The 19,340-nt window shown below is 41.2% G+C and overlaps 1 protein-coding gene across 4 annotated transcripts in view; it reads right to left on the reverse strand.

Moving 5' to 3' along the window:
- CD28 (CD28 molecule) overlaps positions 1–19,340 on the reverse strand; it is a 55,204-nt gene that overhangs the window by 25,511 nt on the left and 10,353 nt on the right. Inside the window, exons 1-4 of one of the 4 annotated variants that reach the window (XM_089916489.1) lie at positions 14,150–14,234; positions 8,799–9,152; positions 8,432–8,556; positions 572–2,887 (exon numbers count right to left, since the gene is read on the reverse strand). In XM_089916489.1, the coding sequence (XP_089772615.1) occupies positions 2,759–2,887; positions 8,432–8,556; positions 8,799–9,152; positions 14,150–14,207 (666 nt within the window). In that variant the 5' untranslated portion in view covers positions 14,208–14,234 and the 3' untranslated portion in view covers positions 572–2,758. Of the gene's footprint in view, positions 1–571; positions 2,888–8,431; positions 8,557–8,798; positions 9,153–14,149; positions 14,235–19,340 lie in introns of those variants that run through there. The other 3 variants (XR_016394034.1, XM_022567478.3, XM_089916488.1) reach the window with 3 other exon arrangements.

Genomic DNA, 19,340 nt, shown 5'->3' on the forward strand with positions numbered 1-19,340 from the left:
TCAGTAATTTTATCACTGAACACAGAACATAATGTATACTTGGTCTCTTTATTTATTTATTCTTGTTTGTTTGTTTGTTCGTTTGCAGTATGCGGGCCTCTCACCATTGTGGCCTCTCCCGTCGCGGAGCACAGGCTCCAGACGCGCAGGCCCAGCAGCCATGGCTCATGGGCCCAGCCGCTCAGCGGCATGTGGGATCCTCCCGGACCGGGGCACGAACCCGTGTCCCCTGCATCGGCAGGCGGACTCTCAACCACTGCACCACCAGGGAAGCCCACTTGGTCTCTTTAAATTGGTATGCTCATCCCCAAATATGTGAGCTCACAATCAAAAATTATAGAACCACTATTAATTATAAGACTCTTACAATAATAGCAGCAAATTGTTTTCTTCATAATTGCCATATCTGAAACTGTAACAGCATTGCTCCAACCACTGTTCTTAAACCATTTCTTGGTTCACAGTAATAGTGAAAACGGACTTCCCTGTTAACATTTCTACTTTGGTTCTGTTCAGAGTGAGTAAGAAAAATCTAAAGTATGATTCATCTTCAGTAAACCTATTTTTCCCATCAGAAAATAAAACCATTTATTACCAAAGAGCAAATCTTTCCATTTTTTAATTTATTTTTTGTCATTGCCCTTTCTAAAAATTCTCCAGCTCTGTCCTTTTCAAATTCAATCTGATAACTTGGATTAAGGAACTCTGTATGCCAAGAGGCTGGCGATTTGGCACATGTGTCAGTATAAATTCAACAGTTTTCATCACCCAAGGACTGCTAAGTTTGACCTTCTTTGAAATAATTTAATTCATGGAATGGAAGCCCATTTAAAAATCAACCAAAGTACAATATTCTCTGAATGGAATTATAAGATTTCTACCCCTCCCCATGTTACCAAAAAAAAAAAAAATTAGAGAAGACCTCTTTATATACATAAAAGTGAGAGGCAGAATGCTGTACATCTTATTGCGAGCTAAAATATTTTGAAACAGGAAATGGGAGGGAGTTTAGAGGCTTTCAAATTTTGTAGCACCTCATCCCTGGGTAGTGAATTTAAATTTGTGTTATAATAGTCTCTTCCTTCTCAGGTCATTGCCCAGTTTAATTTTTATACATAGTTTATCTATATGACAATAATAATAATAGCTAACATATGTCAGGCATGGTACTATGTGCCAGGGCCAAGCAGAAAAAAAAAAGACAAACTTGAGACGTGCCCTCATGGAAATGATAGTATAGGAACAGACATTTGTGATCACTATCTTCATTTTATAGTTGAAGAATCAGAGTCTTAGAAAGGCAGTGACTCGCCTGAGGCCAACTAGCAATAGTACTTGAGCCAGGCCTATCTGCCTCTAAAACCTAGACTTCTCCAACGTCTGAATGAATCGAAGCACTGAACAAATTATAAGGGCAGCAGTAAAACCATTCTTCAAGGTCCCCAGACATACTCCAGTTGACCCAAACTGGAGCCAGAAAAATATTCATGGTGTTTCCAGGGTTTGGCCTTGCCTGGTATCTTGAGAACTTTGATGCTATCTCAAAAGCATCAAACACTTTTCCATGTCGATGGACCTCCAGGGTAAACAGGCAACTGAACCACAGAGCTCTGGAGCTCTGAGCCCTAAAGCACAGAAAGTCCCAGAAAGAAGCTCTCACCATTTCTCCTTCTGCCTTCTGTCTTCTAGAAAACTCCTACCAGATGCCAGCCACCCCTGCGGCATGTGGCAAGAATTGTGTTGTTCCCTTCAGAAGTTTCTCGAGACCCATCCCTCATACTCTAATGGAGGCTAACATCCCTTTTTCACAGTATCGTCACTTCTCCAGGAGATGCACTCTCAGCATCCCGCTGTAGATCTCCATGCAGACAATAAAGAAACCAACTGAGCAAACCTAAAATACATGGAACAGAAAAGGCCCCTGTATGATTCGACTGAAATGAGCTGCTAAACAAATAACCCTTCATAGTATTCAAATAATTTTGACATCAAGTGACCTTATTTCCTGACATATTCTTCCTTGGTGTGGGAGGACTACTTTATTCTTTTGAAATCATATTGTGAAGACTACCTTGAATTCCCATCACAGGGAGTAAGGAAAGCAAGTTGGTTTACCTCCCATTGCTCTGAAGGGATTCCATTGGTCAAAATGACTAATAGGACCAGAATTCATCAAAAAGAATGTCTACATCTTTACAAACTAAAATAAAACAGCACTAAATAGGAACTAAGTGACTCATTTCATGAGTGAGAGACAGTGTTTTAAGGGTTTTTTAAATGTTTATGTCCCCCTCCCCCATTCCAACTTATCTCCACCCAAAACCCCCATTTAATCAAAGAGAATGATTTCCTAACCTTTTCTTCTCCATCTAAAAAGTCTTTCGATATCACACTTCACTTGACCGCAATATGCAGGTGAGTTAGAAAGGAGTGGAACTGGAAGCAGATGTCAGGGCTAACAGAATCCGCTCACTTTCAGTTTTCTACCCTAACCTCTCAATCAAGTCAATAAATACATGGTGAGTTTGAATTTGGGCCATGGCACTACACGAGTCTGCCACAGTAATATTCTTTAACTTCATTTCAGAGTCTCAAAATGATGTTATTCGGCCTATTTGTTCAAGAAAAATTAGCATTGGTGGCCTAACAGGAGGCCAAGGTGGCTGGCTGAAGACGAGGCAGTCCTTTCCTATCCAGAGCAATGGTGTTGAGCAGGTGAAGAGGGGCCAGCCGGCTTGCATCTGGATAGGCGTCCGTGTCAGGAACGGTAGGCTGCAAAGTCCCGTGCTGGCGCATAGGGCTGGTAGTGCTTTCGGGTGGGCCCCGGCCTGCGAGGTGTCATGTTCATGTAGTCGCTCTGAAGCATCCTGTTTCTTTTACTCTTCATCTGCAGAAAAGAGAAATGTCACTGTGAAGGGGGCCAGGGACACAGAGGGAGATATCTGGGAGGAGTGCTAAGATTTGGGGGCAACTCTTCAGAACACAGTCAAAGGAAGCTGAACAAACCAGAATTCATTGAGCACCCTGGACTTGCATAATGACCAATCAAACCCAACTACTTTGGACTCTTCCAAATTAACCTGAAAAATCTGAATCAAAGAAAGTATTTTAGAGAAATGCACTCCTGTTACTCTCAATGCAGCCATTTGAACTGAATTCCAAAAGCATATCTAATTAACATATCCAACTCTGATATGTGAATATTCTTGAAGGCCCTTCCTCCTTTGAAAAGGTTGAGCATCCCCAATGCAATCTTCTTGTATTAGTCATTTGCTCAAGAAGCCATTTTTTTTCATGATTAACCAAAGAGGACCTTCAGCCCTCCAGAGTCTGGAATAGTCACACTTTCATAGCAGTGGAGTCCAAATTAATTGGATGTTACAGTTCTAGACAACTAGTTACAGTCCTATTCCTTTATATGTATGTATATTTCCATAAATAAAGACAATAGCGTCATTCATCTCCATCCCTGAGACACAGCTCCCTCTGGATGAATTTCTACCAGGAATGAGGGGTGATACTAACCCTAGAATTAGAGTTATACTCACCACGAATCTTAGCAAAGTTTTGACTGAAGGTTAGGAACATATTTTCTCAATCAGTGTGATGGTAAAATTTACATGTTTGATAAAAGTTCCATAAAAATTCTAAAAGTAGAAAGCCATCCAGATTTCTGGATTCAGAATTCTCCAGAATGAAAAAAAAAAGTCTATTTCTTGGCACACAGGCCTGGCCTGATGCGTAAGTAAATATTGATACGTTGGACATGAATGTCATGAGCACCAGAATAAATAAGCCAAAGACTGGCCTTATTTCCATGCACTCCTACCTGAGCCCTTCCCACCTTCCTTATCAAAGGGGCAGGAGTAAGTGTTAAAGGTTGGTAAAAAATGGACCTAAATAAAACTAACATGTCTTCAGGCCTCATCTTTTGAGCTCTCAGCAGCATTCTAGATTATCCGTTCCCTTCTGACATGCTTCTGCTTTGCCTTCCGTGAGGTGCTACCACCCCAGTTCTCATCCTGCCGCTCTGGGGCCACTCCCTCCTTGCCTCCTCTGCAAGCTCTTTCTTCTCTAACTAGCCATTCAGCGTTAGAGTTCCTCATGGTTTGGTCCTAAGCCTTCTCCTCTACTCATGCCATCCTCTCTCCCTAGGCAACCTCGTCCACATTCACAGTTTCAATTGCCACCTATTCACCCAAATGTATATCTCTGGACTAGACCTCAAAGGTACTTGATACTCAACATGTCCAAAAAGAAACTCAAGATCTTCCCCTAAAACCTGGTCTTTTCCAGTGTTTCTCGTCCCAGTGAGTGACACTACCATATACACAGTTGCCCATACCAGACCTCCTAAGCCTCATCCTTGACACCTCCAACTCCCTTATCCTCTGTCCCAGAGGACATTTTACAACATCTTAAGACATTTCGGGTTGTCACACTGGGATGAATGCTACTGGCATCTAGTGGGCAGAGGCCAGAGATGCTGCTAAGCATCCTACAATGCACAGGGCAGCCCCTGACAACAAAGTATTATCCAGCTCAAATGTCAGTAGTGCCAAGACCGGAAATCCTGATCTGAAGAGTCTGATCATGAAAAAGAAAGGAATGAAAATGAAGCAATGGATACAAGATATATCACCAAGTGAGAATGAATATTCTTAGACTGCCTGAGTCCTCCTTCTTGCTCATACTCAAAGATGACTGATGATTTGAGCCTGGGTGAGCAGGAGGTTGATGGTCCATCCATAAGTATAAGGCAAGATGATAGGAAAAGTGGATTTGAAAGAGACTATCAATTCAGCTTCGGTCATTTGGGATTTGAGATGATGGATGAGGTTATCTAGCTGAAAGTAAGAAGAGGACATCATTAAACAGACATAATTGGGGGATGCATTCAGGGATAGGTAGCTATGGAAACCAAGGGGGTGAGGGAAGTTGCCCTTCAAACATCTTGGTTCTACATCCTTTCTATAAATAAAGGACTAGAGTCCTCTTGGGCACAGGGTTATGGCAGGGCAGGAGTAAGGCAAGGAACTGTCTGCCCCCCAAATAAATGTGGAAGGCTGCTGCTGATATCCTGGGAGGCATTAGAGTACCTACTCTAACTCTGACGACTTCCCTTGCCAGACTCCTAAGAGACAGACTTTGCTTCTGGACACTCAAATTAAACTATAGCTAGTTAGAGGGGCCCCCATAATGAAGATGTCTTGGCTCTGAGGTTCTCTGGGTTGCACCAAACTTATGAAAGATCTGTTGCAATCCGCTCCCATGCTTACCCTCGTGCTGTTATCAGATGGCAGATTTAGTCACTTTCACCCTAACTGTAAACACAACAGTGGGATGGAAATGAGACATGCTGGGAACAGTATACAGAACCCACAGTGTCCATGTTCATCTAGCATATGCATGTACGTGTGCAGAGTACTCACCTTACATGTCTCTGTGACTAAGTCATTTAGCCCTTCAACATTCACTGTCTGCTAAAGATGTGTGATTTCAGGACCACTCCTCCCTTTCTCTTCCTTCTACTCCCATCCTTACCAACTTGTTTCTCAGAAGCAGCAGAAAGACACAGGCACACACAGGGCAATTCATTTAAAGGACATGGCCTTCAAGAACCCACTGGATTTAAAGGCAGATACTACCTGTACACACACTATCTATATTGCCCACAGTGTGATTTACAGTGGAGAAAACTGTGTTTTTTAAAGGCCCCTTTAGACTAAGAAGGAGGATGGGTTTACCATCTCAACGGAGTGAACTGAGGATTGAGTGAGAGTGACAGGTGCTGGTCTGTGGCTGCCTGGCAGAGGCGAGCTCTCTCTTTATTCAAATGTCAGCTACAGGTCAAGAACTGAGATAGAATCTGCAGCTGTTCCCAGAAACTCACTCAGCCTAGAACTGCCTACGGCAGTACATCACAGACCCTCAGGAAGTTCCAGAAAACAGCATCTTACACCGAGGCACAACGCAGACCAGCCAAAAACAGGATCCCAGAAAAGTACCCTGGAAATGGCTAAACTCTAGGGATGGATCCCTGATGACCTGGCTGCCTATCTCAGCAAGTTGTTTAAACAGTATCCAGAAAAGATGAGCCCTGGGTAAAAATGCTCTGTTATTCTATGAAATATACGTATACATTTATTTCACACCCATTTGGTCAGAGAGTACAAAGACCTATGTTTGAGATGCAGATAAAGGGTACTTCTTCTTGGGTAACCTAATTAACCACAAGAGGCCACAGAAGAAGATAAGGTATGCCAAGCACTGGGACTTCCCAATTTTCAGGGAGCTCATGAGACAGAATAAGACCAAAATAAGTTTTCTCAAGACAAAGGAAGATGAACCTCACTAGGAATTAGTAGTGCTGCCAAAGGAAAACATATTGCATTTATGATGTTTCCAATTTAAAAGTAAACTTTTTTAACTCATTAAAAATAGAAGCTACTCTTGTCCCTTTGGGTAATTCGAGTCACTTAGCAAATTAGTCCCTGCTTATAGTAACTGATATTCTAGTGTATATTGACAATAAGTTTTAAATGGTGAGCATTACCCTTCTGGCCACTGAAAGTTAAAACAGTTTTCCAAAACTACTTCTTACAAAGCTGGTAAAGTACATTGACTTAGGTCAGCATACTACAGGGGAGCACCTGTCCTGGAAATGTACCCCAAAAGGCACTGCACCTGGCTTTTAGATTAAGAAGTTGATATTCCAAGGGGATCAAGATAAAAACAAGAACTGAGGGCTTCCCTGGTGGCCTAGTAGTTGAGAGTCCGCCTGCCGATGCAGGGGACGCAGGTTCGTGCCCCGGTCCGGGAAGATCCCACATGCCGTGGAGCAACTGGGCCCGTGAGCCATGGCCGCTGAGCCTGCGCGTCCGGAGCCTAAATTCTAATGTTATTGGCAAACTCCACAGAGGCTCAAAGATGAAAGGTAACTAGGATGAAGACACCAAGATCCAGACTCAACTGACATCAGAGGAAGAACTTAGGCAATATTTCACTACATAAAAAGCCCCCATCAGGGTTGGGCAACTTGAAGAAGGCAAGATAGGCAAATTCTCATGATCTGATATAAAGGATTTTCAGGAACAAGCAGCCACTTTGGTGGTTACAGATTTTGTTGGAGGTACAGATTAGGCAACAGGAAGCCTGACAAGCATCCATCTGCCCCCTAGTCTCCCAAAATGGGAGTAGCATTTGGGGAACAAGGGAGAGGCAAACTTTGGCAATAGGCTGACAAGAGTTTAAAAGGATCCCAGGCTGAATCTATCCTTGGCATGACTGTGAACCCAGGGCTTCCTTCCTCCTCCACCCCGACCCTGCCCAGCACCAAGGCTATAGTAAATAGGATGGCTTCAACATGGCATGGCTTCCAGAAATCACTGATCCATGTATGAATTAGTTAGATGTATGGAATATGCCTTAAAGATAAGTATGATACTTCAGGCATGCTCATTTAAGTCCTTAGTTTGGCCTCTATGGGGGCTATCAATTCATCCGTTCATAAGCATTCTTTAAGCACTAAGCTAAATGTACCTAATACCAGATGGATGGTGAATGTCAAGAGAAATAGTCCTCTATCCTTGAGAAGCATACATATCCTGTTGAGGAAATGATTCATACATGAATCTAACTTCTAGAAAAAAATTCAAAGACAATATGGAATCAGTGCCACACTGTGTACATAAGAACTGGAAGTTCTTGAGTAAGAGAAAGGAGAGAAAATAAGGAGGTCCCTGCCTCGCAGTAGATATGGTGATCAATATGCATTCAAATCTAGGCCAAAACTTCAACGTTGAAGAAGGTAGAGAAAAACACACCAAGTTTATTGCATGAACATTTGCAAAAGTTCGTAAACTCCAATTCAGTGGTAAGAGCTCAGAAAAGTCTAACTCCCGTTATAGTTTCATAATGACAGCACCATACTTGGCCTCACAAAATTCAACTGCTTCAGAGGAGATAAAAATATGACTCAGATAAACAGACCTAGTTTCCTTGCTAGGTTTGAATGCATAATTTCAGTAGACAAATTTCTCATGATTTTTGACCCCGAACCAAAGTTATTCATTGGCTTCAGTTTCTTAGATTCCCAAGTCGCTTAGATTTTTATACATATGTATATATTAGAGCTATTTTATATGTCATAATGACATTGCAAAGTGGGGAGAAGAAAGGTAATTTTCTACCCTAATTTATCTCCCACACTTATTTACCTGTTTAGCTTCTTACTCTGCTTGGCCACCTAATCAGATTTTTATCTCAGATAAAGTTGGATAGGCTAAAAGAGAACCTACTGAAACCTAGCAGGGAAAAAGAAAATAATCACATGTTCAACAGAAAATAAGCCACATAGGCAAAATTCTTGAATATGTCCAATTGCATATGCAGTAGAAAAGTTACATGAAAACAATGCTGTTTCTCTTACCCAGCAGTTAGAAAGAGCCACTGTTGCTAGCAAGCTATAGAAAGCTAGGACTCCGTTTACCACCACAAGTGCCCAAAATGGCTTAGAGGACTCAGGAGACCGGGGAGCTGGACAAAGATGTTTCTCTGAAAAATAGAATAGATTAGATTAAATGATATGGGAATGTCACTTGGGTACATTTCCTTCCTTCTTCCTAGAGGAGAATGTGAGAGGAATCAAAATATCACTGGCTTAAGAGGTGTAGACTTCCTCGTTGGTCTGTCCTCTTTGGGAGTTAGCCAACCCCACCACTGATCATGACCTAGTTTTCAATACTGCAGTTGAAAACCACTACTTGAGAGTGGACACTGGTCGAGCCGTGCGTTACCTTTCACATGGATAATGGTCCCATTACTCTTCTCATTGTCTATGTAAGGAGGAGGATACAGAACCTCGATTTTGCAGAAATAAATATCCGTTTGGTTAACGTACAAATCCTGGAGGTAGAATGTCACTGTTTCGTTGCCCAAGTTCACAGTGCAGTTGAATTCCTTATTTGTAGACTGAAGTGACTTGGAGTGATTTCCATTCACAGCACAGACCTCCACAGCACTATCTACTCCCTTATAAAGGGATGCCCGGAACTCCTTCGAGAAGAGGTTGTAGGTATACTTGCAGCTGAGGTTGACCTCATTGTTGTTTACCACAAGCATGGGCGACTGATTCACCAAAATCTTGTTTTCTGGATGGGGAAAAAATCATTTGCTTAGAACAAGAATATAAGGACTTTTTTTCTGAAGTCAAGTTATATTAGTTAACAAAATAAACAGATCTCCAGCAAAGGATTTCTCTTGGCAGATGAAGACGCAGGAGCTCTTTGGAAGACAGTTATCCTGAGAGTTTACATTTTGATATTATTTTCATCCTCCTTTGAATGGAACAGTGGAGCATGTTTTCACTTGGAAGGCAGAACGTGGCCTTCTGTTGGCATTGAACATCACAGCTATGCATTTGGAATTTTTGAGTCTGTGCTGAGGTTCCTAACATGTTAATCATGCTCAATTAATTTTCTAATTGAGTGTTTTACTTGGAAATGGCTTTTAACACCTGACATAAACAAATAGATTTGTATTTTAAGTTGTGATTCAGCCTTTTGTGAAGGAATTTAAATGTTTTGAAACATTTTGACTTCTTTTATTGGCTGTTCCAAGAGTAGGATAAAGAGGTAAGAAAAATGTAATCCAAAGAATTTAATTTATCCTCCATAGCAAATTCTGAAAACAGCCTTGTCAGGAAGTTTGCATTTTTGTTTCTTTAAATCACAGAAGATGGAAGAGGCCCAAGAGGCCCACAAGAGTTCTTTCTCTAGCCCATCTTCTACCTTTATGCTATCCTAGTAAAGGATCAAAGAATCTGGAGACCACCTAGTTCAATCTCTTCACTTTTAAAGCAAAGAACCTGAAATCTGCATGATGGAAGAGAACATATCTATTCTATCCTGTTTTTTCCCCACTATACCCCATTCCCTAGCACATGACAATATATTCCCTTTTCTTGTAGTGACTGTGTGAGGCCTAGAAACATTGGATGATCTGTCTAATATCACTGAGCAGATGGTGAGCAAAGCAAGGACTGAAACCCAAGTAAACTACAACCACCTGAGCAATGGGCCACTTAAGCACTGAGAATCGACTTTGCAACCAACACTCTCCAAAATTTCTTTAAAACAATAAATCACTTTGTGTCTTTGATTAAAAATTCAATACAAACAAAAAACATTTTTGCTATTGTTTTTAGGTATACTAACAATTGTCTGCCTGTTCACATTTTTTTTTAAGGGTTATTTGAAGCAATACCCCCCATACCCATACTAAAGGGTCAAATCATCTATTAAAACGAAATTTACAATTTAACCTGGATTTGAAGCCATGTACTCAAGTATTTTGTTTTTGCTTTGGAGAAAACGGAGCTGCATAGAACTAAATCACTAATAGCTTTTCATCTTTTACATAGTTCTCAATGCCAGCTGTACATCAAGAACCTGTGCCTGGGTCCCGTTCCCAAAAATTCTGATTTAACTGGTCTGTGCTGGTGGAGAGAGGGATCCATTCTTTTCATTTTTTTTATAACAACTTATTAAGATATAATTCATGTACCATAAAGGTCACCCTTTTTTTAAAGTTCACCCTTTTAAAGTAACCTTTAAAAGTTCAGTGGCTTGGGCTTCCCTGGTGGCGCAGTGGTTGAGAGTCCACCTGCCGATGCAGGGGACGCAGGTTTGTGCCCGGGTCTGGGAAGATCCCACATGCCGCGGAGCGGCTGGGCCCGTGCGCCATGGCCGCTGAGCCTGCGCTCCGCAACGGGAGAGGCCACAAAAAAAAAGTTCAGTGGCTTTTTATTACATTCACAAAGCTGTGAATGGATCGCCACTCTCTGATTCCAGAATATTTCATTACCCGCCAAAAGAAATCCCATACCCATTAGCAGCCCCCTCCCCATTCCTTCTTTTTTCCAGCCCCTGGCAATCAAGAATCTATTTTCTACCTCTATGGATTTGCCTATTCTGGACATTTCATATAAATGGGATCATCAATATGTTGCCTTTTTTTTTTTTAACATCTTCATTGGAGTATAATTGCTTTACAATGGTGTGCTAGTTTCTGCTTTATAACAAAGTGAATCAGCTATACATATATATATATCCCCATATCCCCTCCCTCTTGCATCTCCCTCCCTCCCACCCTTCCTATCCCAACCTTCTAGGTGGTCACAAAGCACCAAGCTGATCTCCCTGTGCTATGCGGCTGCTTCCCACTAGCTATTGGTTTTACATTTGGTAGCGTATATATGTACATGCCACTCTCTCACTTTGTCCCAGCTTACCCTTACGCCTCCCCGTGTCCTCAAGTCCTTTCTCTAGTAGGTCTGTGTCTTTATTCCCATCCTGCCCCTAGGTTCTTCATGACCTTTTTTTTTTTTTTTAGATTCCATATATATGCGTTAGCATACGGTATTTGTATTTCTCTTTCTAACTTACTTCACTCTGTATGACAGACTCTAGGTCCACCCACCTCACTACAAATAACTCAATTTCATTTCTTTTTACGGCTGAGTAATATTCCATTGTACACATGTGCCACATCTTCTTTATCCATTCATCTGTCGGTGGACACTTAGGTTGCTTCCATGTCCTGGCTATTGTAAATAGAGCTGCAATGAACACTGTGGTACATGACTTTTTTAGAATTATGGTTTTCTCAGGGTATATGCCCAGTAGTGGGATTGCTGGGTCGTATGGTAGTTCTATTTTTAGTTTTTTGTTGCCTTTTGTATCTAGCTTCTTTCACTTAGCAGAATGTTGTCAAGGTTCATCTATGTTGTAAACGTATCAGAACTTCATTCCTTTTCATGGCCAAATAATATCCCATTGTATGGATATACCACATTTTGTTTCTTCATTCATTAGTTGCTTTCACTTGTTGGCTATTGTGAATAATGCTGCTATGAATATTCATGTACAAGTTTTTGTGTGGATGAATGTTCTCAATTCTCTTGGGTGTACACCTGGAGTGGCATTGCTGGGTCATTATGGTAACCTTGTATTTAACTTGTTAAGGAACTGTCAAACTGCTTCCTAAAACAACTGTACCATTTTACAGCCCCACCAGCAGTGTATAAGGGTTCCAATTTCTCCACATCCTTGCCAACACTTGTTGTTGTCCATCTTTTTTATTATAGCCATCCTAGAGTTATGAAGTGGTATCTCATTGTGGTTTGATTTGCATTTCCCTAATGATTTGAGCATTTTTTTCATGTACTTATTAGCTATTTGTATATCCTTTTTAGAGAAATGTCTATTTAGATCATTTGCCCACTTACCTGGGTTGTCTTGTTAGTGTTGAGTTATCAGAGTTCTTTACATATTTGTGATACAAGTTTCTTATCAAGATATGTGATTTGCAAATATTTTCTCCTATTTTATATGTCGCGTTTGGCATTGGTTTAACAATTCCCCTGGTTGATTCTAATATTCAGTCAGGGTTGAAAACCACTATAGCCTAACAGAGTTCTCAAGCTGACAGCATATTAAAGTCATCTGGAAACTTTAAAAACCCTTGATTGCCAGGCCAATTAAATCAGAATCTTTGGGTGTAGGACCCAGACGTCAATATTTTTAAAGTTTCTCAGAGATTCTAATTTGCAGTCAAGTTTGCGAAGCAGTGGCTTAACAGTTGAAACTCACTTTTAATCCTCAATTCATAGGCTTCCACTAGCATTTCCAATCTCATTTCCTCGAACCAAAACCCTCCCCATTAGCCAGATCACTTAGGGCCACACTGTGAGTACTCATCTCTCTCTGTACTTTGTTCACCGACTTTGTTCACCGACTCCACGGCCTACAATGTCTCTCCCTTCTCAGGTCTCAAAATGATTACTCTCTGTTCTACATTTTGAACACCTCTTGTTTCATAGGCTTCCATTTGTTTAACTTTTGATTTGTGTGTATTTCCTCTACACCCCTAGTTTCCAAGTCCCTTTTGAGCAAGGACAAGGGGTTATGCTTCTTTGCATGATACTGTGCAAACAATAGCATCTCATTAAATAATAAGTGAAAGATGGTGATCAGACTGTACCATTCTTAGCAGCAGCTAGCTCTGCCTAGCATCTCATTAAGTCCTCATTCAAAATCTGTCTCAACAACAACTTTAGCTTCATTTATTATTCATTATAACAAATACTCTCTAAAAGCACTGAAAAGTAAACACGTAAAGACTCAAAAAGTTCAGCCTGTCTTGATAGGAAAATCCAACTCATTTTCTGTTTTGTTGTATCTTCCTTGGCCTTTTTCTGTGCTTACTGAGCAAGAATCACTGGGCCGGTTCTGATTGGAAGAGCCAACCCCAGCAAGAAATGCCAACTTCTGCGTTCCTTTTCAGCTTAGGTATCTGTGTTTCTGCCTATTGAGGACTCCAAGAAGTGTGTTTCTGTTATTAATTACTTGAATTCTGTTCTAATGGGCATTCAAATTCTTCCTGATCTTCCTTTGAGAGCTGATGTAAGAAAAAAGATGAGAATAGGACTCCTTTGCAGGGATTTTTAAAGAGCGGGAAGGGGAAGCATGGGCAAGGAAACTGAGTAAGGCTGAAGAGAAATCCTGGACGGTTGCTCAGTTTGGCCTCCTTCTCCCAGCACCCATAGCAAGCTGGAGAGGGAGGGGGGCCAGAGAAGCTCAAGCATCTACACTCCAGTAGTTTGCTTAGTGCCTCTTGCATAACTCAGGGTGAGACACCGTCCCAAGAGGCGCTGGGAGAGAGAAATTGATTTCCCAAAGGTAAGCAGGGCTCAGTGACTATCCTTGGGCAGCTCACAATCTGGTGGGAGAAGAAAGATACAAAAACAGACACCAACTTTAAAAAGAGTGGCAGAGTGATCTGCAAGTGTTAGTGAGGGCAACTGGGGAACCAACTAAGGATTTCTGGAGGAGGTGACTGCTGACCTGAGTCTTATAAGGATTATACACACATTGATTCAACAGGTTTTTATGAAGTAAAAGTTATCCTAGCTAAGATGAGTCTTTGTGTTATGGGGTGCGGGGGAGGTAGGAGAATGTGTGTTGGGGTAGGGGTGAGGTAGGCGACTGTGGGGAAGATAAAGACAAAGAGAAAAAAAAAAGAATGGTCTGGGCAGAGCAGATGAGGACGAAGGAAGAGTATGGCAGGTGTTGGGAATTGCGCCTACCTGGATTTGCTGGACCTGAGTTGTAAAAGACAGGACTGGCAAGGTAAGCATAGTTCATAGGTTGGACTCTCTCCTGCAGGTAATGAGGACCTTTTGAAGGATTTTAAACAGAAGAGTCATACGTACAACTTTTCATTTTATACAGATCCCTTTAGCACAAAGGTGGAAGGTGAATTTGAAGAGAACAAGAGTGAAAACGTGGAGACCAGTTAGGATGCAATTGTAATAGTCTAGGCAAGAGGTGATAAGGGTCTGGCCTACGGTTAGAAAGAGGTGGATGAACTCAAGAAATATTTCCAGACTGAAGTTAGCAGAACTCAGCATGGGTTTAGATGTGATGAGTGAGGGAGTTAAAAATGCTGTCCTCAGGCCACACAGACCAACCAGTAAGTAACACTGTTTTCCTTTTGCCTATGTCTTTTCTTCATTCATTACGTGACTGGAGCAGACAGCTCAGAAACTGAGGTGAACTTTGGACATCTGGGCTGTGAAGAAGACATTCTTCCAGCCTAGGGGATCATTGCAAAGAAAAAGGAAATTACCTCAAAGGCTCCTGGGCACATAGTTGACGCCCTGGAGCTTAGTCAGTATTTGCTGTTTTTCAGAAGAGGGAGAAGCAGTGGTCTTCCTCTGCTTTCCTTCACAGAGCATGATATAATGAGATAACTGGAAGATAGATTTCCCTTCTGTTCATGATGGGGCCTCCAAATTCAAACCTCAGCATTGTTAAAACGGATCACATTTCTCCTGAGCCCAGACTCCCTCGGCACTACAAAGTGAGAAACTTCTTGGGGAAGAGCAATCAGAGGTCCTAGGATCTAGGCTGGCTGTTACCTATTCAATATTTCCCTGGTTGATGGCCTATCCAACAGTTGAGCAAGGGAAGGAAAAGTCACTTCCTGTGTGACCCTATGTACTAATATTTTGTTGGGAAAGAGCTTGAAAAATATTGGTTACATGGTCATTTGAGGGAAAAGAGATGTCCAATTTATCTGTCAAGGTTTACTTTCCTCCCTCTTCTATGTCAGCACAGATCATTTTAAAATTAGGTACTATGCTTGAAGTATCCATAGTTCTCTTAATATGTGCTAGTGTGTGACAACAGCCTCCTAGCTGAGGGTTCAACTTGAATTCAAGTTTGACTGATAGAACCTCTTGTTTTTGAACATGTATCTCCTCATAGTACTTGCTTCCACCTTGATTCATGTCAGTCATTCAGAGAAACCTAAGTGAGAAGCCATCTCATCTGCTTTGGAGAGACACTAAGGGAAGGAAATTCACTCTGGGTGGTGGGAAAAGATAATCAATTGCTCTAAGTGATATTGAATATTTGTGATCATTATGGCTTCCCATAGAAACAGTAATTCTGATTGCTCTCATTTTTTCTTAAAAATGGAGCATGTGTGAAAATGCATACCCCTTACTCTGCGAGAGTAAAGTAATAACATGGATCAGTGAAAGCGACAAATAACCAGAACACCAAATGACATTTGGCTTTGATATGTATCTTGGTTCTCTGAGTTTCAGGGAATCTACAGTACTTAAATGATTTAAGGACATATTGTAAAATTTAAGGACATATCTAGACTCAGAAGAAGAAATAAGAGAAATATTTAGCTTCCCCATACTAGCTTCTGTTTGATTCCTTTTTGCTTTCCCGTTAGTGCTAGGAGTGGGAAGCATCCTTCTCATGTTAATTTTTTCTTAGCAGACCTACCCCTTTCCCTGTAAATATTCAGTTTTCCCTCTTGTGATTAGTTAGGCAAGGTCTGCCTAGGTCAAACCTACTAGGTTAAAAGAGAGACGTTGTCAATCTATCAGTTGTATTCGCTTCTGGTATCAAAAGATTGGCTCGACTGACATGGCTCTAATTGAATTGGCAAGTTGTTTTGATGATGAATTTAGTGCTTTGCTTTTCAAAGCCTTTCCTAGCAGCTAAACTAGCTAAAGGTGTGGAGACAGGAAGCAGTAACCTCAAACCTCTTTCCCTCACAACTCCTCCTTGACAACAGGCAACATGAAGAGTAAGATTGGAGGTGAGAAGGTGCTTATCTGCTGCCTATGAGCAAGGCAGTGAGAGCTGAAAGATTTCCCCCAGATAATCTGTGAATTTTGTGATATAGTTGACTTCTGGAAAATTGAAAGTTGCTTGTGCTTCCATGAGAAAGGGGGGAAGGGAGCTTGGTTACCAAAAACAAAACAAAACAAAACTTTTCCTTTTTGCCTATGGTAAATAGGTCAACTACTATAATAATAAACAACCCTCTGCACAGGTGGAGTGGATAACCATCTCTAAGGTGTGGCTCCAAACACCAGAGAAGGAGCCCTGACCCTAAAAGGACACTCCCCACCAGCCCAGTTAATGCTTTGATTTCAAAATAAGGTGAAGCCTAAAATGCAATGTGGGAAATACATTGACAAATTAGTAACTATGGTCTATATTCATAGGGCTACAAAGTGCTTTCTCCTATTTTATCTCATATAAACTCTACATTAACCTGTGAAATAAATAAGCAGGACAGTCATCTTTATGCCCATTTTATAGATGAGGAAACTGAGGTCAAAAAGGTCTAATTCTTGCTCAAGGTTACAGGACAAGTACATGACCCTTAGGACTTGGCTCAAGCCTCATGACTTCTAATCTAGTGTTCTTTTCCCTCTGCCAGGTTGCATCAAAATTTCAATCAATTTTGGTGATTGTTTCTAGACCTTCTCAAAGTTGGACTTGATAGTTGGATGGCACAGAAGTGAGACTTAGGAGGAGAATACCATTGAGCAGGGGAGTAAATGGAGTGGGAAGAGGACAGGACCAAGGTAAATTTCATTTTCTACCCCGTTTTGCTGGAATACCATCCCGCAAAAAGTGCTCAGCTGGATGGGAAGTTGGAGATGATCTCAGGCAATCCCTTATTTTACACAAGAGGCAACTGAAAACCAAAGAAGTAAATGGCTTTCTAAACAAGGTCACAGAAATTGTGGAAGATCTAAGATATTATTTATTTATGATTCTAGGAGTAATATTTTAAATCATGAATGAATAGAAAACCAATTTTGTACATTCAGCAAGTTTGACTTGATTTCATGTCAATCTTGACTTTTTCATATTTAGAAAAAGTCTGTTACCAAACTTGCTTTGCCTCTACACAAAAGATTTTGCTTACAATTGCAGAGACTTCCTGAAGGTCATAGATGGATCCCAGATAAAGCCTACAGACAATATGGTCCCATGAAATGCCTCTTATAAATTATTTCAGATCCACACGCAATAATTACACCATTGCAACAATTCCATTTCAGCTTGCCCACATGTCCAAAAGAGTTTGAACACAAACATTAGTCAATACATAAAATCACTTTCAATCTAAACCTCATTGGGCAAGCCCTTAACTTCAGGGCCTTTGTGAATTACATTTATTTGTCATGATTAATTTAGGATATTCCGTCTTTCCTTTTCCTTATCATTAGCACCATAGAGAAATCAAATGGCACACAGAGGCTGGTGAACCAGAGAGTGGAACACGCAGCACTCAAGACTGAAGGCCGCATTCCTTAACTAAAGTTAAGGAAGCCCTAAAAAGATAGAGTAAATGTTTCTTTAGCAACGTCATTGTCCTTTGACCTCTTGACCTTGTTGTCAATGTCCATTGACCTCTTAAGAACTTTGTTGGGTTCCATCTCTGCACACCATGATCAGAGTTTCTTCTGCAGTTTAACAATCAGGTTGTAAAGATCCTAATCACGTTGCTTCCTTTTTAAAATTCTGACTGAACAGAGTTTAGCATGTTAGGCAGGAACCAAAGAAAATGAAGCTTTCTCTTTTCAACCATCTTACCCTGTGATGTTTGTGAACACATTGTGAAGGTGACACTGGTTTCCCTGGCACAGAACACCTCCTTCCTGACCACAGAGCTGGTGAAGTTACTGTAACTTTCCTCTGAGCACGTTTCCTGTTCAGGCCCAGGATACCTTTCAGCACATGGCCATCTGACCACTTCCTCCTTTTGCAGACTCCATAAGGGGCAGGCTGACCATAGGTCAACGCAGTGTTGGGCTCAGGAACTTGTAAGACGAACTGTGCTTTCTGGGAGGACTTGAATGCTCAACCATCTGTGGCTCTGGTAACTCTAGCTTGTGGCTTGGATTCATGGAGATGTGAGAAAGAGGAACACAAGACACTCAGACTACAGCATCTTTCACCATCCTCCTCAGTGAAAACAAAGAGAAAAACAATGCTATCAAACTTTGAATGGCTCCAGACTCTCTGAAATCCATGTCAAAATGGGGGGGGAAAAAAAAAGGTAATTCAGATTATGTTTTCAAAATAACTTTGTGGTCATTTCATCTAGTTTTCTGTTGACTGTCATCTTGAAACTCTCCTTATTTTCACAAGGAATAGAGATGTAAGGAAAGCCTCTCCAAAAAAAACAAAAAGTCTTTGAAAAAGCATGGTCCATATACGTATACATGGTCTCATTCAGGATCTTAGCAGAAAACAGATGGCACACTCAAAACTGGGCGATAGGAGGTGGGTTTATTTATAAAAAGACTCTTGGCAGTGGTTTGGAACCACAGGGGATAGTACTAGAACCTGTAGCTCATAGCAGCAGAGTTATAACCACGCTCAGATCTAAAGGGGCAAGGGGAGGAGGAGGTTCCAGAATCAGAAGGAGAAGAGAGTTGTGTAGAGGAGGCCACCACGACAGAAGCAATGACTTCTATAGGGAAAAACAGTCAGGCCAAGCAACCAGCCCTGCCCAAGAGTGCATATACACAACTAGCAAGTTCTATCAAGCACATTAACTCTTACCCAGAGCAAGTGTGACTTTCAAACAAAATCTAAAGAGACCTTAGTTCAAACAAGTACATACGACTACAGATGATAATAGGAATAGGAGTTGCTATTGGCCAGCACCAGTCTAAGCACCACCTTCAGCCTCGATCTGTGTTTCCAGACAGGCAGACACTGTAATGTAGAGGACCATCATCCTTGGCCTTTTAAAAACTTGTTGTGCTCCAGGCAACTGTCAGAAAGTAACTCAGAGGCCAGATAGTAGCAAAAAGTCCCATCCAAGCACCTAGACCTAAGGCACTAATTATTGAGAGAGAAAAATTATCAATACAATCAATGAATTCTTTCTGAAAAGAAATTTCAGTGTGTCAGAAAATTGTTCTGGTATTCCGACTTCTGCCT

This window comes from Delphinapterus leucas, chromosome 8 (assembly GCF_059928025.1).
Source record: "Delphinapterus leucas isolate spDelLeu-1000000601 "Yukka" chromosome 8, BTC_Dleu_Yukka2, whole genome shotgun sequence".
NCBI classification, from domain to species: domain Eukaryota; kingdom Metazoa; phylum Chordata; class Mammalia; order Artiodactyla; family Monodontidae; genus Delphinapterus; species Delphinapterus leucas.